The sequence below is a fragment of the Dermacentor albipictus genome, chromosome 9, assembly GCF_038994185.2.
Source record: "Dermacentor albipictus isolate Rhodes 1998 colony chromosome 9, USDA_Dalb.pri_finalv2, whole genome shotgun sequence".
NCBI lineage: Eukaryota > Metazoa > Arthropoda > Arachnida > Ixodida > Ixodidae > Dermacentor > Dermacentor albipictus.
Genome location: NC_091829.1, coordinates 42,454,859 through 42,475,892, shown reverse-complemented (window position 1 = coordinate 42,475,892; position 21,034 = coordinate 42,454,859). Strand labels below are relative to the sequence as shown.

Below are 21,034 nucleotides of genomic sequence, written 5' to 3'. Positions count from 1 at the left end.
TCAAGAAAAGAAAACGGAAGACGCTTAAGCTTCGATTTTAACCGCCGTATGCAGAAATGCAACTTAAGTCGAAGCACATGCTTGACTTGATTTAGATGACGCCTGGAGTTAACGTGCCCAAAGACGCTCACTGCATTCCTTCGGCGCGTTCCCGATAGGCGTCACTCGGATCAAGTCAAGCATGGGCTTCAACTTAAGTTGCATTTCTGAATACAGGGGTTAGAGTGGAACGCATTAACATTCAAAGATCCTTGACTGCTTGTCCCGCTTCCAGGCAAATGCAGCTTTCTTGCCGATGCGAGCGCCATCTGGGTGGTGTCGTTGCAAGGAGCCGAGCGGGCCGCGCCGGTCTATGAATGGCAGAAACGCTGGAAAAGGGGGTTTGTGTTCGGGTTTTCGCGCAGCAGAATTGTGTTTTCTGGCATATTCAAATTACAATCCGACGCTATCGTGTCTGTAAGTTGTCTTTTGGTCGTACTTTGCGATTTCTCTGACGCATTTTGTTTTTGAGGAATTCAATTCGCTCATTATAACGCCTCTGCGCCACGCGGAGAGCCTGCGTCGTTGTTGTTCGGAATGATTTTACGCGTAACGGCGTCCGACGTCGACACCGGATGTTTTGCGACATGGGGCCCTTAGTGCTATCGCGTTGATAACTCCGACAGAAATCATCTCAGTATGACCGTCGGCTTTAATGCGAATAGCATGAAAGCATATAGCGACACACCGTAATGCCACCGTCGAAGCGCGTCATGTGCGCGCCACTGCAGCCGGGCTCCTCTACGGCGCTTCCCTCTGAGCATAGCGCACGTACCATCTAGCGGCACGTACATTCCGGTACACTACGCGCAGCTTTGTTGTCCCCTTTGACTCGCTAATGAACGTTCTGTGCTCTAGCCACAGTGTCAAGCTCGCCAGCTACAGCCTACGTCATGCCTGGCGGAATTGCGTGTGGAACCCGCCGTGGTTGCTCGGTGGCTATGGTGTTAGGCTGCTGAGCACGAGGTAGCGGGATCGAATCCCGGCTACGGCGGCCGCATTTCGATGGGGGCTAAATGCGAAAACACCCCTGTACTTAAATTTAGGTGCACGTTAAAGAACCCCAGGTGGTCGAAATTTCCGGAGTCCCCCAACTACGGCGTGCCTCATAATCAGACAGTGGTTTTGGCACGTAAACCCCCATAATTTAATTTTTTAATTGCGTGTGTCAAGTCCGCGGTAACGTCTGCGCGGTACTTGTCGGAAGTGGATTCGAAGCTTCTCTTCCACTGCGCGTGTTCACTTTTCGACTCAGTCCGATTCCTACGGTTCCCCATCTGACACTTGTTTCAAACCCACTGCAGCTATACTTAGGGCGAGAATTAGGGCTACCACGACCACCGGGACCTTCCGCAAGTTGTGGTGGTAGGGCCCAGCCCTCTCTCTCAATCTCTCGCGAGGTTCCTATTCACTTGTAAGCCCTGCATAACATGTAAAGCCGTCTTTCGAGAAGCGTCTTGGTCAAACGCAGACACCGTAACTGCGCGATATCGAAGCCACGGTGCTACGGCGTTGCGCTGCTGAACTAGAGGTCGCTGGTTCGACTCTCCCGTCCGCGACTGCCAAACTTGGAAGTGCAGAAAAACGCTCGTGCACTCGCATTTAGATGCACGTTGAGAACCCCGGGTGGTCTAAATTAATCTGGAGTGCACCCCCCCCCCATCCCCCATTACGGCCTGCCTCATTTTTGCACCTAAAACGGCATAATTTTGCTTTAAATTACATTAATTTCGAATTCATGGTGGCTCGAAGCTTCGAAACGCGAGCGCGCCATCACCCGCCGTCACCCGCCGTGGTTGCTCAGTGGCTGTGGTGTTGGGCTGCTGAGCACGAGGTCGCGGGATCGAATCCCGGCCACGGCGGCCGCATTTCGATGGGGGCGAAATGCGAAAACACCCGTGTGCTTAGATTTAGGTGCACCTTAAAGAACCCCAGGTGGTCAAAATTTCCGGAGTCCTCCACTACGGCGTGCCTCATAATCAGAAAGTGGTTTTGGCACGTAAAACCCCAAATATTATTATTACTATATCACCCGCCGTCGCTTCTCTCCCTTCGGCGACGGGGCTACCTAACTGATAGCTGTTGGCTTCCGCTTGTCTCTCGTCCGTACGGCGGCGGCACCGGCAGATAGCAGCCTCGCCGAACGACGTCGGAAACCAGCGTGTTTCCGACCCCCGCCGTTCGTGTATTCAGTACACGCGGCTCGTTTCACGGTCGCGCGCAATTGCGGTCGGAGGACGAGAACGGGCGAGAAGGCGAGGGAGGGAGAGCGACGCAGCGAAGCGTGGCTTCGCAAACGCAACCGCGACGCCGTTGTACGTGTAGAGGCTCAGCGCAGGTTTCAGAAAATGCAGAAAGCTGTAACGAGCAGAGGAGGAAGACAAGGAACCAGTTTCGAGAGCGTCGCGATGGCGATTCCTCGAAGACTGCCGTAAAGCTTTTGATTATTTGTTTTCTTGTCCCACGCACGCGCTCGTGTTTGTATTTCTTTGTTCGTCTTCTTCTTCTTCTGTTTTTTTATTCTCACATTTTTGCACTCGCCGTTACGGCCCGGGATGAAGTCGTGCCAAAGTCGACGCAGTGTTTGCTGCGACAGCTAGTCTTCCGCTCTACTTAAATCCCCCTCTTGATTCATTGTTTCATATTGCTTCTTTCTTTTTTCTTTCTGTTTGCACTTTCCGGTTCGTTCTATAGAACCGTGCGCTTCCCTAGCGCGTTCGGCTCGCATTGGTGCCATCGGAAGCCGAAATTGCTACGCCCACGTATTGGCAGAGCAAGCGGGTCTTCTTGCCAGCCGCGTTGATCGGCTTCGTTGTGAGCGTCGAGGTCCCGCTTTCGGAGCAAAAATCGGTTTCACGGAGCGAACGGCGCACATTAGTCACTATAGAAAAACAAGTTTCTTTCTCTCTCTCTCTCTCTCTCTCTCTCTCTAATGACCTGACCGCACACTAGGGTGTCTCCATGCGTTCCCTCTCCCCCCGCACGGAGAGAGGGAGGAGGAGCGCATGGAGGCATCCTCAAGTTTGTATGCTGTGCAGTAACTCTATACCGCACACTGCGTCCCAGCATCGCACACGGTACCTCCGGGAAGTATCTTGCAGCAGACTGTGCTGTTCGTGAAGATATATTCCTCCCAGAAGTCGTTTCCAAATGGGTCTCGATTCTCTTCCATCCTGAGGGCCTTGATCTCTACATAGCTAAGAGAGCGCACGTACTGGCATCGTCTTGGCGCCGTTGTTTTTTTTTTTTTTTTTTTATTGTCAGGAGGATGGGGGATAAATGATGTTACCCTACCGGGTCCAACGTTTTGGTTGCCAATCACACAGTGACTAAAAGCTTGAAGAAGGCGAACTCGATAAGCGATGCGGCTGCTTATCGCGTCGCACACACTTCAGTAATTGGCTGCATTGGGAGGTATAATCTGAGCTTGTTGCTGTGATGTGTTATCGAACGACTTCTGCTTATACTCACATGCTGAAGTCGGAAACAGGCAAGCTGACTGAGGGTCCGTCGCTCTTGGCTTTGTGACCTTGTGGTTGCGTTCTGTGCCATTTGCGACGCGATTGTCTCCGCTGCCCCTCAGCCGTCTTTGACCCCAGGGGCCGTGTTATTCTCGTCGTAGTTTTGCTTTGGAAGCCTAGCGTCCCATTCAACTACAAGCTTTGTTTGGTAGGGTTGCTTGCTTGTCCTGTTGGCGTATGACAAACATGGTCAACCATCGAAGGAACGCATAGGCATGAAGTGGACGGGATCGGAATTAAGTATTTTGAAGACTCTATGAGAAACTTGGACGAGGCCAGCCGCAATTTCTAGATTTGCTTGAAGTTCGATCTATAAAGCGGGGTTTCGAGTCATCCGAGCGAATTAATTACTGCTTTCGAAGGGATAGCGATTCGGTCTAAAGGCTGGAACAAAGGTTGGTTTCGTTAAAGCAGTGCACTTGAATAAGAAAAAAAAAGGGGGGGGGGGGGGGCAGGTTGACGCAAATATGAATGAACAATGAGGGCATACACAGGCGGGCATTCAGAGCCCATGTGTTTCAGCATTCATGTTTGAGTGTACGTCCTTTTTTCCCCCCTAAGTGCGCTGCTTTACCAAAACCATGGATCACCAACTGACCCGCCAGTATCTATTAATGATTTGTATAGGCGAGGCAAGGGAAAGGTCGCCCGATTTGGCCAGATTCTAGGCCGAAGTCCCGATAGAGGCCATATTGTAGTACGGTGCAAATCTGCGCTTTATCTAGTTTCCGCTGATCTACAGCAGCACAGTGGAAGCTGAATATATAGACTTCGAAAGGGCGTGCCCCCGTGATGTCGTCTCAATACTCCCGCCTCCCGATAAGGAGACAAATCGTCCGCGCCTGCGAAGAAGCTCACTCTCGGCCGTCTTCCTCCGAAGATTAACTCGGGAGTCCCCGTGCTAACTATCGCGCTATCAGTACGCGCTTGTCTATACCAATGGCGGCAGTGTCTGCGCCTCCCCCCCCCCCCCAAATCTCCCTCTCGGTCAAGTTCGCCATCCGCGAGCGTCCCGCACCACTGTGGGAACTCTCCCGCAAGCGCGCATTGAAACGAAGCTGCATGGTCCGGGTCTTCGACGTTACAGTGTGGATTCTCGCGAGTCCTACAGCCAAGCTAGTCGAAGAATGTACCGACGACCGGTGTTTCTGAGAGGTACCGAGAGGGCGCCTCCGTTACTGCTCCGCCTGACAGCCCGTTGCAAGGTACGTGAGCGCTAAAGTCTTGCGCTGACAAACGCGGGGTATGTGCTTCTTTTCCGACGATCACTGCTTGCGGAGACATGCGCACGCTGACGTCTTCGAACTTGTCCCCCGCTGTAACTCGGTGGTAGCGGCGCGCAGCGTGAGGTCGTGGGCTCGATTCACGATTGGGAGAGAACGCATCCCTCTTTACGTCGATTTAGATTGATGTCAGAGAAGAGTAGGTGGTCAAATGATTGCGGAGCCGTCCGTCGCGGCGTCTCTCGTTGCGTCACATGCTTGCTTGCAGAAGTTCTGTCCCATCACTGTCAAGAGATGCCTTCGAACGAACTGTTCGTTTGGGAGAGCTCTTCATGTCAACATGGACCTGACAGGGTTAGCTGGAGTTTGAGTATGTATACGTTTACGGAAAGGCGATATTCAACTTGGACTTGCTTGGACTTTGTATGCTGTGGTAGTTTAGTGTTTTATGCCGATAATGGTTTTACTTGAACCCTGGGTGGTCTTGTCGATGCCATCGTAAAGTTTTAACCTCAAGGAAAAAAAAAAAGATGAAGCAGAGGATAGGGGGACGAGGAGGTAGACGTTACGTTCTGAAAAGGGGTTCCGTTTTGCACAGGCACGACTGTTATGCGTTTTGACAGTGTCCGTGTGCTTTTCGTGGCACTCATTAGTTGAGAATGAGTCACTCGTTTTACGCATTTCGAGGCGCGATACAGCGCTGGTGCTTTGTGTGCGGAGAAAGCTCAGTGGGCAAACGCGAACGTGCTGCATCGAATACTGTGCAACTCGCTCCTTCCATTTATCTTTTCTGGCCGGCTGCGTCCCATGCTTCTCTCCAATCGGTTGTTGTCTCTCGTAGGTTTCCTCCACCCTACTGTTATCGCACGTGCTGTGTTTCTTCGTGTTAGATAAGCCCTTTTTCTAAGTGGAGGAAGATTTCATGTCTAAAAACTGAAATTTTCCTCCAGATGCAGACGTTTGTCTTTGTTATTGTCTTTGCTCGATCAGTGGAAAGTCTCTTTGGTTGAAAGTGCGACGCTTAGTCTACAGCTGTTGAACTCGTCAGCCACCATTGTATAAATGCTGCGGATAAACGTTTTGACACTTTGTTATGTGTGGCATAAGAATTACTCTAAGGACAGGCCTTCTGCAGAAGCGTACCTCGTAACTCCTTCCGGTACCAAGACCTCGCTCCCGTGCTTATGAAACGCGCCCGTTTCGCCATCTTTGTAACCGTGTTTTCGCACGACATGCAACACTCGATGAATGTCGTTGGGCAAAAATATGAAATTTTAAAAGAAGAAAGTTTTTGTTTTTTTTCTCAGTATAATTCGCTGTGTAATTCACGCTGGCTCGCACCGAACTCGTGCGCCGGGACGCCAGCGCGTCGTCCTTATAGCGCGGGCGCTGTTATTTTAACCGCTCTGTCGTGTCCGTATATACTATGAGCGCCGCCCAGACAGAACACAAGCTCACGCAAGAAGAATAAGCAAAAAAATAAAGAAACAATAAAGTTAAAGCGGCGGTGAGTGCTGTCGGCGGCAAACGGAAACCCAGCACCCACATCCGCGACGATGGAATGGCGACGATCCGGAGGACGCTGACAGCCGCGGAGCTGCTCTTCCTTTTTGTGCGTTCATTGTACCTTAGCGCGCTGCGTCTCTCTCCCTCTCTCTCTCGCTGTGGGGGGGGGGCGCACTGTGGTTTCCGAGAGGCTATTGATGCGGCCAACACTGGAATCGGGTTGCCTCACTCGTACCGGGGAGCGCGCGGGGTTGTTTCTTTACCGAGCAGACGCTCCCTCTCCCGCCCACGTCCTTTTCCATCCCGTGAGAACCACCGGTGCGTTAACTGCATGCCTCCTCGGCCTTGGGCCTACACTTACTCAATTGCCTCCGAGATCGGGTGGCGCGCGCTGTCCGATCTCGGAGGCAACGTTGGCGCTACAGAGCTTCCCGCAAGAATTGCCGGGGACGAACTCTGGTGCTGCGATCGTTAAACTACCATGGGAGTGAGGGGTGGTATGGCATGTGCGTTGGAGAAAACGAAATGCGCGGTTCGTTTAGATAAGGATAACGAAACTATACCCGCCGCGGTGGCGCACGCCGTGGCAGACGGCGTTCAGCTACTGCGCGCGACGGTCGCAGGTCCGATTCCCTGTCGCATTTCTACGGGGGCTGAGCGCAGAAACCCTCGTGTAGTTAAACTTAAGGTGCACGTTAATGGGCCATGGATAACGGATACACAGCCATGTATCGTTGCAAAACGCGGCACGACACCTTTTACTAACGAATTCCGGCCCGTAGAACCTGGCGGGTCCAAATTAATTCTGAGGATTCCACTACGACGTCTGCGCTGGCGCGGGTCCCTTGTCTGGGAGCAGCACGCGCCGTTTCCCTCGCAGTCTCGCTCGGTTTCCATGGCGCGAGCCCCGCAATTTTGTCGTCGACGCTCTCTGCTCAGCCCAGCTGCAGGTATACCGGCAGGCGCCGCGCGGCTTTTTACGGGAGACGAGATGAAAAGAAGCCGAAAGCGGATCAACTGCGGCTAAAGATAAACGCACGAGCTCTCCGCGGCCCCTGCATACGCAGTGCTTGCGCTTCGGTGCGTGCTCCAGCAGCGAGCGGTAAACTTGAGACGGGTTTTCTCTCTTGCGCAGGCTAGGCTTTCACCCTATATTAGCATCTGGCACCCCCCCCCCTCACCCACACCCCTCCTCTTCCTTATTATTTATTTAAAGCAGACACTTGTCCCCTCCTCCCAAATGCCCAGACGAGCCTCCCGTATTACACTCTCCCATACAGCAGCGGGCTGCCCTGCCCGTCCTGTTGCGCGCATCTGGCAAAATGCAAGACACAAAGCCGTTACGGTCGCGTGTGTGTTTCGTTTAAGTTCTGGACGCGTCCATTCCGGCAAAGTCGGCTGCGGTCGTGCGCTAGGTGGCTTAGTTTCCTTTGAGGAAGACTATATGCAAGTCGGGCTTTAAATTGCGTTTGCCCTTTCTCTTTTTTTTTTTTTTTTTTTTTTTGCAGTCGTGCAAGCAGAGCGCTAGCTATATGAAATGCTCCGGGAGCGTCGCCTGCCGTTTAGAACGGTTATAGGTATTCTGGTGTAGTGAAACATACGAAGCTGCAGTACCGGGCGCTTATGTGTAGAGTCGGTTCGAGTCGAATTGTTGGACCTGAAATCGGTCGACTGGTTCATGTGAGCGCTGGCGTGTTGCGCCTTGCAGTGCCTCGACCGAGCGATTGTCGGAATTCGGTCAACCTAAAGCACCCCCCTTCCCGTCCACGCGCCAGCGCGTTGGAGAAAAAGGATATGGCGAGGCTTTAGGTCAACCCGCTTGGCAAGATGCATGCAAGCATGGTCGGTGCGGCATGGATCGGCTCGACTTCTGACTCTACCTGCTCTCGTCGAGCTCACGTGTACGAAGCAAATTATTTCTTCTTCGTAGTGGTCGCCCTGGCGACATTTTATTACATTTCACCGGGAGGAAGTGCATGAGACTGCTAGAAAAAAAAAATTAGTGCCATTCCACTCTGTGAAGGTGGATGACCAGCCAAGCTGTGTGTGTAGGCTTCTCAATGGCGAACTGCCCATTGCCGTGCGTCAAACGCCGTATGCACATAAATGGAAGGCGAGGCGTGACTAATCGCTCCTCCACAGTGTTGAGCCTCAAAAGATGATGAGGCGCCGGGGGTATACACATCCATGTATTGTTGCAAAACGCGGCACGACACCTTTCACTAACGAATCCCGGCACGTAGAACAGACACGCACCTCGCCGCACTCCGAGGCCACACACTGCTTCACCGTATCCAAGGCGATCGTGCGTTGGTCGATGTCCCGCAATGTAGCAATGGTTGTGAAGTACGTCACTCGAAAACGACGAGCGGTCACACACAACCACACCTAATTGGTTCCCCACAAACTCCCTCTTTTGGGGTTATATTCGTATGTAGATTCGGTTATATTTGTATTCACATTCGCGTGGACGGCGGGACCGCCCCTCTGAGGAGCCGGAGGAAACTAGACATGCGTGACGTTTCAACGGGACCGCCACCACGGGAAAGCGGAAGGAAATGAAATACGCAACCGCTTGGAACGCCGACAAAAAGAGGGTGGTGCGAACGTAGATATGGCTGACGCCGGTCAAAGTGTATCTCTTCTTATCAGCTCAATATGTGACACGTCTTCTATTGGGACCCGAGACATTAAACTTACTTTTGCAAGTTGGCGGAGCGCTTGAAGCCTGCTTCACCTCTGGCAGCCGCCGGTCGGCCCGGTATTCACTATCTTCGGGATCGGCCCACTTTTTGGGGCTATGGACATCGATTCGCTGGAAACTAGCCACACACTGCTTCGCTGTAAAAAATATCCCGAGGCTAACCTTTCTACCGCGAAGTGGTGTTCTTCGGCGCTTTTCGGTTAAGACCGAACTGGTAGCCTAAGGGCTCATTCACACCGGCGACTGACAGTGGTCGCGCGACCAAGTTGGTCGCAAAGCGACCAGTCGCAAATGGTCGCAAACGGTCGCCTTTCTTGAAAAGCGGCCATTTTGGGCCAGTCGCTCTCTGCGCGATTTTTCAGTCGCGCGACCGTGGTCGCAAAACTGATAAACCAATCAGCGGCGCACCGGAAGTGATCTTTCGTGTGTCTACATCCGGCCTCCTCCGGCGTCGCGTTCAAATTCCGCGTAGATTCCGCGAGTTCTCGCTGAGAACGATAATCTCCGGGATTGCGACTTGCGGGTCGCGCTCAGCCGGGCTTGCCGGTGTGAACATCAATCGCCTTCGGTCGCTTTTTGATTGCGAGTCGCAAATGGTCGCGCGACCTCCTCAAGTCGCCGGTGTGAATGAGCCCTAAAGCTTACAACTCGCTAGCTTAGTTTACATGAACTTCGTTTACCTAACCCCTTGCAGGAGGTGAACTCACTTCGTTCGCTTGAGTCGACCCGTCTTTACGGCGTTCACGTAAACGTAGCTACCGATCTGGTTCCGGTATACTCGTGCAGCCGGTTCCGAGACTCCCGGTCGCGCGCAGTGCTGGCTTATGTAACCGACGCCTTATATACCGGGATGACGAAGTCTCGCGCGTTTCTTTTCTTCGTGCCAAGTTTCCTCCTGTGGCTCGCATTTTCTCTCTCTTACTGCCCTTGCGGGTGTCAACGACCCCGAGTCCCCTCTCGCACGCAACGCCGTAGTATATAAAGGTGCGCTGGCGCAACACTCATTTACGCGTCGACTCCGACGGTCTCTCTCTCTCTCTCCCCCCCTCTCTCTCTCCAGAGAGCGCCGCTTTTACTTCGTCGCCCGCAGCAATTTCGGAGTCCTCCCGGGGCCGTTGAAGTCTCTCTCGACGCACAGCTTGCGGCTTCTCTCTCGCGCATGCCATCCCGTTTTCCGCGCCGTGTGACGACAGCCCGATGGGTTGCCCACCGCCGACGTCAAAACACGCACGCACACACGCACGCACAGGCGCTTGTGTTTATTGCGTGACGGCGTCGGCTTCGACCCTCGGTCGCGGAAGTGGTCCCTTCTGCCTCACCTCCCGTCAACACCGTCGCCGGCGCGGCGCGTTGAACGTCCGGCCAAACGGTTTCTTTGTTTGTTTGTTTGTTTTTTTCTTGTTGGCTGTTTCCACATTGGCATTTTGCTTCGTCTGCTTCCTTTGTAAATCGTTTATCTTCTTTTTATTATTATATCTCGCTCATTGTCACTTCCTTGGATATATAAGTAACCGCGGAGAGGCGGGAACCGACGTCACCGCTCCTTTTCTGGGGATAGAGAGAGAGGGAGAGAGAGAAAGGGCGCAAGACGATGAATGATCGATAGCGCCGCCGATTTGACGCGACCGGGAAGCTTCTGCGACAAGCCGCGCCGCTGCGGGAGGTGGAACCGCGTTTTCGTTAATTGCGTGCAGCGTTGGCTGTGCTGCGGGGGACGTGGCGCGGGCAGCTTTGAAGCGCTTGTTCTCTCACGCGCCGTCATATAGTGCCAACTTAAACTGTCTTGAAAGAGCTGAAGGCGTGGGATCTCGACTCATTCTTCTTTCTTTTTTTAATTGTTTTGCGTTGTGGTAGGAGCGGGAGCATTCAATTTGCCTATATTGTGTGGCGTGCCGGCAGCTGCGTAATAACGTCATTTTTTTTACTTTTTTTTGGCAAGCTTCTCGATTTTACAAATACTCCAGCATACGTCGCCCACGTAACTTTCGCGCATTTTCCGTTTCTGAGTGCCATCGAAATAGGAAAAGGAAAGGAAGCGCAGACCTGCACTTCGCCTTTGAATGAGGTCTTCGAGGCTCTGCGCAGGTTCGCACATACACATTATGTACACAATTGGAGATCGTCTCGGCCACTGAGACTAGATGTATACGAACAGTGATTGTGTATGTTTACGACGGAAGTTAGTTGACGTCGCCGTTCTGTCTTGGGCGGGAGTACATCTGGCATTATGTTTTGCCCACTTTGGTCGTTGCGCGAAAATGCGCCATCTTTGCGACCCCGCAGCGGCGGTGTGCACTTGCAGTGGCTGGTAACTCGGGCGGCGGGTCCTGGAAAGCATTTTTTTTTTTTCATTTCGAAAATAATTTGCACACGGGCATCTTCAAGGTTGCACGGTGTTTGTAATGTATAGCGTGTGGCCTGTGTATCCTCTTCTCCATGTGTCCCGATAAGACAAGGATGCCTAATAGTGGTTACGATCTCATAGTATGTTGCACTCCTGCTCAAAACTCCGAGCAACTAAATATGCTGGGTGTCTCAATTGACACCGGCCGAGAAACGTGTCGGCTCAAAACGGGTAGTCGCTTAGAAAATAAATTACGTACATGTGAGAGGGACAAAAAGAGAGATATATATATAGAAACAAAACGCGAAATATGCGTGAAATGGCTTACCTCTCTGGGTGACCGAGTCCACTTGATCCTACATACGGTGCTCCGAACTCTCGTTAGTGGCCATCGATCTAGGAAAACTTGGGCATCGGGGCATTGCGGTGGTGGTCATGCGCCGCGCGATGTCTCCTCGTTCAAGATCCACAAAAGAGCTTGCCACAACTGGATCAAATTTGGATCGTCGTGTTCCGTTTGGTCACTTGGACACATGGGCGCACTGAATCAATGCAGCGAGATATCCTGAAGATTTTGAGCGTTTATAACTCCGCTTTAATCAGGCAGTTAGCTCTTAGAGAAGCTTTGAAATCTTGCCTCGATGCTCCGATTTCTACAAACATTAGGCGGATGGAAACCGGAGCTATAGCTCCGGGACTGCTATTCTGGGCGCTCAGATTCCGCCATATTGTCGGAAGCCGCCACCTTGTCAGCGCTGATTGGCTCACGGGGCTGCTACGGTCTCTCTGATTGGCTCAAAACGCCAACGTGGCGGAATTTGACAATATGGTGGAATTGCACTGTGCGGCTGGCGCCATGATGTCTTACTATAACTGCATCATCATATAGCGCAGGCCATTGGAAATGAACCTTTTGTTGCTTCCTACTTTTTTTCTTCTTCTTTTCGTGCCAGGGCGTTCGTGCTGACCTAAATGCTCGAGAAGCGCGTCACTTACAGCCGTACTTACTGATGCTCGAGTATCGGCGGCAACACTACTGGCAGCAGTGCACCGAACTAACGATGAACCGTTGAGCGAAGCCACGAAACTATTCTCCGGCTGTCTTGTTTCCTTTGCGCGGATGGGTCCCTGTCGCATATGTGGCGTGCGTTTCGGTCTCCCCAAACGAAACAACCGGCAAGGCTTGTCTAGTTCTCTTCGTTTTTATTTATTTATTGTTTTTAACTCGCCACTTCTTTTGGTAGTGTTCAGTCTTTCTGCGGGCGCGTTCTTTTTTCGTCCCTCTAGGGGAGTATGGCTTTGCCGCAACACTCCCTTGTTGTGCCGCATCTCTTCCTTCCGAAGCATCGGCCGTACATTTCTTGATAATTTGCTTTTCCCCCGCTCTCTATCTCCTACATCGTTTTATGCCGTGCCTTCTGCGTCTGTCTTGTCGAGTACTGTTACTGCAACAGTTGTTCGACCGTCTCGGTTGTTTTACCCCTGTAATACCCCTGTCATGCCGGGCCTGTTCGCGGTGTTGTCATCTTGCGAGACTTGGTGCGCATTTCCGGCGCCCTGTTTTTTCTTGACGCGACTTTGCAAGCCGCGATGGCGTTCCTCTCTGTCGTCCTTGTGGACAAATTCGGTCCCGCCTGGTGTTCCCCCGGGGCTTGGCGTGCCCCGAATCTTTGCGTTTTTGTCGCTAAACCCCCACTGCGTTGTTTTTTGTTGGCTAAGAACATCCGTCTGGGCCGCGTCATTCTTTTTTTTTCTTATTGAATATTTTGCTGGCTTATTCTTCCTTTTCTTCTCAATTCTCTTGAAAATGTTAAAAAAGAATGTAAAAATCGGTTTTCCACCACGTTGGTCCCTGGATCAGTTCGTTTCCGCCGCTGCAGGCCGTTTCTGCAATGAGCCATTTGCACGAATACACTGCGCGTACGCGAGAAAAACTGCTTTCCAAGAAAAAAAAATCTCGTCACTAGGCTAGTGCAGCAAATTGTTCTTGTTAAATGCTTTCAATTTACCAACACGCCCAACAAATGGCAATGCTACAATTTGTTAAATGCCCTCGTTTTCATCACCTCCGATGCCTCGATGTCCTCCTCGCCCGCCGCTTGGGAGAGGAGGACTGTTGGGCGAGGAGGATACGGCCTCCCTCTCGATCGGGCGTGGAGGACATAGAGGCACCCTACCAAACCAACCGAACCCGCGCACACTCGCTGTACTCCGCGGAGGTAAATCTTTATCGAATGGTAACAATATGTTTCCTGTCGCCGTGGGCCGGGCTTAGAGGCAGGAATGTAGTCTGTGGGCCACACTTTCTCGGTGCCAAATCGCGCGAGCGCCTGGCAACGCCGGTGTTGCACGGCATCGTTTCTTGCACGGTCTTGCGCAGCCTGCCGGCACTGGGGAATTCCTTTCCGCTACCGGTGCGCTGGGAGTTCACGTCAGTAACCACTACCCGTTCAGACACTTTGTTTTGCTAAGCTGCTGGCGATGAGTTTCTTTGTTTTTGTAGTCTTTCGTTGGTAACTGCTGCGAGTGCCTTCGTTTCGGTTTTGTAGTACGGTTGCGTGAGTATTCGAAACTAACCAATTATTTCAAAACGACCTAATGTGAAACTCAGGATATTGATTCTCCATCTACTAAACAGTGTAGCAAATTATCGGAAGCAAGACAACAGTAATGGTTTCGATGCAGTGTGGAAACGAAATGGGTAATGGGAGCTTTGTTTTTGGTTATACAGTGGAAACATGCATTAGAACCTGAAATTTTCCTGTGTAGTCTGTCATTCTTTTTTTTTTCTTTTTTTCCCCCCAATGAATCATGTCGAAACGGACATCTTTGCAGTTTTTCTCATTCCACAACTAATCTTTTTTTTTTTTTCACAACCGTTTGTTTTGAAATGCTTCTTTGCAAGCAGGCTCTGAAGTTGCTGTGCTTCTATTAGTGCAGTTTCATTTTAATGACAGTTAGTGATGTGTTTAAAATTGATCCTTTGTAAAATTCATCCTTTGTTCCTGATAGTCTACCTGTCCTGTTTGCATTGCTCATCCAGGCAATGTACCGAATTATACTGTAATATTCTTGCTGTAAATGTATGTGTCTTGATTTGACCTTTCAGTATTCGATTTATACTTGGAAAAGTTAATATTTGTACACTTCTAGGTTTTAGGCTTGCATGGACGACAGTGGGCACTGACAGCCCCTGAACACGTATCTTTGTAGATGTTTATTGTACAGAATTTTTTAAAATTGGCTATAGCAGTGGCATAATTGTAGTCCTTGAGTGAGTTTACTTGAAGTGGCAGACATTATTCGCACGAGAAATGAAAATACATAACTGACTAATAAAAGGAATTCGCTGATTAACATTATAATAATTTATTTTATGCCACATATTGCAGTTTACAAATTGTAGCCAGTTAGTTTGCAAAGCATATTCACTTGGAACAAATTTTCAGGATGACACCAGTTTCGAGGAATTCATATTCATTACGACAAAATACATGAGGGTTCCTTTAGCGCCTCAATTTATAAAAAAAGCGTTTTGTTAAAAAAGTACGTAAAGTAACAGCACATTTTTTACCGTAAGTTTCATGGTGCTTATCTCGAAACCTCATGCCATCCTTAGAATTTTTTCTAGGTGGATATGCCTTGCAATCTCACCAGATACAATTTGTTGGTTACAAGATGTGCTGTAGAGCAATTAATGAAAAGCCCAGTTAGTGAATTTTTATTAATTATTCAGTTATGTATTTAGATACCTCATGTAAGTAGTGTCCACCTCTTTGAGTAGTCCAGCTTAATAACCAGAACTACGCAATGTGTCACAGGCAGTCTTTAAAAATTCTTTGTAGTCTTAAAGGAAACACCCAGTATTGTGGATCAATAAGATGGACAGTTTTCTAGATACCATTGCATGTTCTGGTAGTGCAAATGGGAAGCGTAATGGTGATGCTGACGAATGCGAGAAAAATATATACATTTCTTTGGCTATGGCCTCTAGGACAAGAGACATGCCGCTCTGACAGTCTTGGAGGCCATGCCTCTTTGACTAGACCACGCTTCTAGGTTCTAAAGCAGTAAGTTTCAATGAGGTTCGATGGCTTGTTAACATGAACCATAGCCATAAGCTAAGCTTGTGGCAGGGAGGGCCAATTTAGTTGTTTGTCTGTTTTGCAAATAGCTATTCGCACAGTGTTTGACACTTGTCTGTGCCTTTACCATACATGTATGTTACACAAGGGTTAGGTTTGTTTCATTTTTTTTGCCATTACATTCTTCAGACATAGCAGTATTTCTAATGCCGCATGGTGTGTTGAATATCATACCGACCACTGTAGTTGTGCATAAAAAGTTCGTTTGATGTATTGTCAAGGCCTTTTGCTTTGTTTTCATTTCTGCTTTACCTATGTGCATCCTGATCAGTTGCTCCAGCTTGGTCAGATTCCAAGTACAGCGGTAAAGTATTTTGCTGTAGCAACCATTCTATACCTTAGTCTGCAAACTCTTGTAGTGCTGTCGTCTGTCTCTAGCTTAGCGTTCGTGCTTGCTTAGCAACAAATGCTTAGCATGTGTGCTCCCTACGGCTTCTAGTGTAAGCCACTGAATGGATGCATTGAGCAGTGTCCTAAATTTAGCATTCCCTTTTTTTGTCCTTTCATGGTGCAGGAGGCCCAGTTTGAGTTGCTCACAAGGCAGCTGGAAGCGGAGCGCCAGACTGTTGCCACACAACTCGAAAAAGTGAGCCCACATCACCTTCATCTGCATTGATAGTTGCATTCCGTCACGTTCATTACTGTGATGCTTGTGTTACCGTGAACGATGGTATGAAGCAGGTGTCTGTATTCTCTTTCGGTAACTTTGGATGCTGTCACATGGGCCATCTGTAACCATGCGGTTTTGTTGAGAGGAAGCATCACCATTTCATTAAATTTATTTTCTCCTTAAGGCCCCGAGGCATTACATAGTTGAGGGACTTCACTTCATGTGACAACGCCAAGACAAATAACAGAACAGCAAAAATAGATAAAGACAATTGCAAGAAGGGTGAACTTGTGATGGTGGGGTTAAAAAAAAAAAGAAAAGAAAATGTTTGTTAGAGTAGAGGAGGAGTATGTTTTGGAACTTTAGGCAAGATGGTGAGTTAACATTTCCTGGAATTATTTATGGTCAGTAAGTCAAATAAGGACATGATCTGCTCATACACCAGCATAGTTATTTAGATGGGTGTACTTATATTTCGAATTGCACTTCATGTGACAAGATGGGAGACATCGAATGCTTTTTTGGTTGTACCCACAATACCATTAGGAGAGATTTTCTTGAAAACCTGCAAAAGAAGGATCCTCTGCAGGTGTGCCTGCAACAACTTGTGTTCCTAAAGGTCAGCTGTATAGCCTGCAAGGAAGCTTCACATATTCTTCTTGCATTTAAAAGATAATTATTTGCTGTTGCGGTGACAATGTAAAAGATGCTCACGTAGAGAAATTGTCAGCCTCGGTCTCAATGCTAAACAAGTTTAGCATGTTGCCATATTACAACCAACAGTGAGAGATGTATACCATGAATTATGACTTTAGAATAAAACAAACTGGGCCTGAAATATGAAGCTCAATGCAATGAGAATGCCAGAAAGAATGAAAAACTGTACAGGACATGGCATCATACTCTCATCTGAAGTTTTTTTAGAAGACAATGGCTTGTATGTATGAGCAGGTGACAAAAAGCAACGAATCCACAAAAACTAACAAACTATGAGCAGCGATACTTTTCATATATGAATATAAGTACTGTGATGGAACTTTATGATGTGTTGATTGAACACACATGCTTTTGAAATACCGATACTCTTTGAATGATAAGCGCTAAAGGGACACGAATGCATTCACAATTAGGTCTTGCAATATGAAATGTTTCAGTAGTGAGCTTTGTAATACAGTCTCTATGATGCATGATCTCCATGTTTTGCCAAAAGACAGGAGGATCTTGTATATCACTCTCGTAGTTTCTAAGAAATTAACATGGACAATCTGAGAGAGACATAATGAGGTGAGGGATTCTTTTAGCATAACCCTGCAGAACTTAATTGTAGATGCGATTCAATGAAGTGTTATAGCTGTCAAGTGTGTTGGGGATTGCTACACATCTGTTGATGTTTACGCTAACCTTGTACAATTTGATTTATATGCACCACGATGTTATCAGCAAAACAAGGATAATGAAAAGTATACTAGCAACCTTTTCTTAATAAATAGCCAGGATGTGAACAGTTGTTGTAGCAACCTTTCTTAATAAATAGCCAGGCTGTGAAGGTGTTTTAAACAATTTATAATTTTTTTGTAATCAATTCTTGTATACAGGTTCAACATTTTTTTGTTCAGCTGTAATGCTTGGTGATTGTTGAATGCATAGCATATACAAGTCATCCCAATTCGTAGCTTCACAATGACTGTGTTAACATAAATAATTTACAGCACCTGTACATACGAACACTAAATATATTTCAGAGCAGACTTTCTTGAAGCAAGGTATAACATTGGAAAGGTAGACAATCAAATGATGTTGCATTGTTGTACAGTGTGTAGCTAATATTTTACCCTTTATAAACACGCATATCAAAGCTTCTCACCAGCTATCTAAAAGCTCTGTCCCATTTTCATATAAAGTTGCTGTTGTCGGGGTTCCTTGCACTGCGCCATATGACATGTGCAGTGGTATATTGCGTGTTTTTTTGTCTTGCTTTTAGGTCTGCCTTAATGGTATCTAAAGCTAACCATGGCAAAAAAAAATTGACTAATACATGCTATTGAAGTTTCAAAATTGCAGGATTACGGTATAAGAGGAGTGGCATCAGAACTAATAAAAACTTACCTCACCAATAGGAAACAATGTGTTAAGGTTGGCAGTGAGGTCTCTCCTATGTCTATTATAAAACATGGTGTACCACAAGGCTCAATCCTAGGCCCACACTTCTTTATAATTTATATCAGTGATCTTTGTAACATTCCAGACTCCTGTAAGCTAATCATTTACGCATATGATACTAACATATTTTTATAGGTAGGTCACTCATACACCTTGAGGTTTAGGTAAATGACTACCTATGAAAATTGGAGAAATGGCTGCTTCAAAACAGGCTCATGCTTAACGTAGCTAAGAGTAAGTATGTACATAGTTTTTAAGCCTATCAACAAGCTGTGCAGAGACGATATTAGCATCGTGTTTAGGAACCAGGAGCTGCAGCAGGTTGAAACACTAAAATTTCTTAGGGTATGGTTCTAAGGAAATATGCCCTGGAATGCTTATGTCGACAGACTAACATCAGAACTTGGCAATATTGTTGTGTGCATATTTAAATTAAATCCATTCATACCACTTTGCCTGAGAAAAAAAAATATATCATGCTCTTTTTTACTCGCACATGTCCTATAACATGCTTGCAGGGTGTAAGAGTGAAAAGAACTTGAACAAATTAGAAGTTCTACAGAAAATAAATTGCTCCACCTATTTGAAAACTATTACGGTGACCTGAGGGAAATGTCTAGCAACCTTCTGCTTAAAAAACACTGTATACAAATATACAAAAAGTCTACAAATATAAACTAGTACTACAGTAAAACCTCGTTAAACCGTACCCGCTTAAACAGTAGTTTCGGTTTAAAAGTAGTAAAGTCAATTCCCCGACTCAGCGGCCATTGAACATAATGTATTTTGTATCCGCATAAACCGTACCAGCTTATTGCGTACGCATCGGTTAAAACGTAGCGTTTCCACTTTTCGTCGCGCAAACACGGCGGTGCGTCGTCTCCATCGGGCGGCCCGGCAGAACAACAAGCCTCCGAGATCGGTACAACGGCCTCCAAGCGCCCTGTGCGTTTGCACGTGAAGCCGCATCAACATCAACATCATTTCGACGCCGCATGGACGTCGTGCCAGAGAGCGTTGCGGCGTCGTGCAAGCGAGGACTCGCGTCATGCCGAAGCTAGGATAAAAAAGACGCCGGGTGCTCAGCATAGACGAAAAATTAGACATCGTCCGTGATACCGAACGTGACACGAAGAAGTCGGCGCGGGCCCGCGACATGGATCTGCTGTTGACTACAGTGTGTGGCATGTGGAATGCGAAGTTGCTCGGCAGCGCTGCTGCGACCGCGAAGAGATGTCGGCTACGAGGTTCGACTTTTCACCATCGTTGCCGCTGTTGTTGCCGAAGTGTCAACTAGCGACAGTGATGAGGACGACACGGAAAGCGACAGCACGGGCTATTCGGGCCCGACAGTGGCAGAAGCTGCGCGTTACGTCAGCCTCATGAATGCGATCGTCGCAAGGAGAACAGGGGCGCGATAACGTAACTATTCCAAACGAAAAGTTTTCCGAACTCCGGCACCCGGCAATGAAAAAGGCGCCCCGGGACTTATGCAGAACTACTGCGCGCGTGCACGGAGAATACGTAACGCCAACGAGGAATCTGCCGTGCGAGTGTTTGCCGAGTGGAGGGGGGCTGGCTGAGAAGCTGGCACGCAGCTTCAGCAAGTTTGAGGCCGCCGCTGTCGTCGTGCTAGGCCGCTGCGACATCAAACGAAAATAACACTTACGTCCCGCGAAGTGAATAAATACTGCACGTTTTTTTCCCCTTTCATCGCACTCACTCCGAGTTCCGTTTTCGGGAGGTAAGTGGGCGATCTCATGCTATTTCGCTTAAACAGTACTACCGTTTAGTACGTACTTTTTCCGAGCTCCGGCCGACTACGGTTTAACGAGGTTTCACTGTACTTCACATTCACAAAGGCAAGCTTAACTTTTCTCCAACACATGAAATTACGTTCAGATATTCACTGCGTAAACAGCGACTTCAGGTACCTGCCACAAGGACAGGGTATGATAGAGCCCTGACTAAATATTGCATGTCTCTGCTTTTAAATCCTTTTGGTGAAAAAATAAATGTTTACCTCTCGATAACGAAATTCAAGCACCACATCAAAGAACTCTTTGTGGATGGACTAATGTAGGCAGTCGATATTACTTTGTATGCGCTACTATTGATGTCTATTGGCTTATGCGTATACTCATGCAAATCATGTATATAATACTTTCAAATTCTTACATCTTTGGATTTATAAGCCTGGTCTTCCTTTTGTCTTTCTTTTATTACTTTTTCACTTCTTTTGTATGTATATGTCGCACACAGAGATGTTACCAGTAACTTTTGTGTATGTGTATGTATTTTTGCTGCTCCTTGTATTTGTATCATGTTGCATTGAATATCACTGTTTTCTAAATTTCCTTCTTGTGTTCTAATGTCACCTAAGGCGTGTTACCTCGTAGTGAAGTCCCATCAGGCCAAATTGGCCTTTAGCTTTACTTCGTTTCTCTGTACGTATCTAAAGAAAATATACAGTTCAGTCACTATAAAACCCATTTTCTTCCTGCCATCAAATTCAGATTTTATTGCCCTCCTGCTGCTGTGGTATACTCAACTCTTCTCATTTTGAGGCAAAACCATATCAGCGTCTCTTTGTTTAACTTGACTGCAATGCATGTGGCCTTGTGTGCTGTTGTTCTGAACTGTGTCATTTCTCATATTTTCATACATTCACTTGAGCACATCTGTTTTGCAATTTCAATCTCTTGAATTTAAGGCATCATAGAAAATAATTCCATTTCCTTGCAACACTGAAGGTTGATGCAATAAACTGGAATGATTCCTG

General features: G+C 48.1%; 1 protein-coding gene and 1 pseudogene across 9 annotated transcripts in view; both read left to right on the top strand.

The window, feature by feature from the left end:
• The window catches only part of LOC139049730 (splicing regulator ARVCF-like), a 137,118-nt gene that overhangs the window by 71,719 nt on the left and 44,365 nt on the right, over window positions 1-21,034 (top strand). For all 9 annotated transcript variants that reach the window (XM_070525518.1, XM_070525512.1, XM_070525513.1 and 6 more), the window contains one exon: window positions 15,997-16,068. Coding sequence is in view for 7 of the 9 variants with exons in the window: in XM_070525512.1 (XP_070381613.1) it covers window positions 15,997-16,068 (72 nt within the window). In the remaining 2 variants the exon portion in view is untranslated. The remainder of the gene's footprint in view (window positions 1-15,996; window positions 16,069-21,034) is intronic.
• On the top strand, window positions 8,904-9,083 carry LOC139050227 (U2 spliceosomal RNA; annotated as a pseudogene).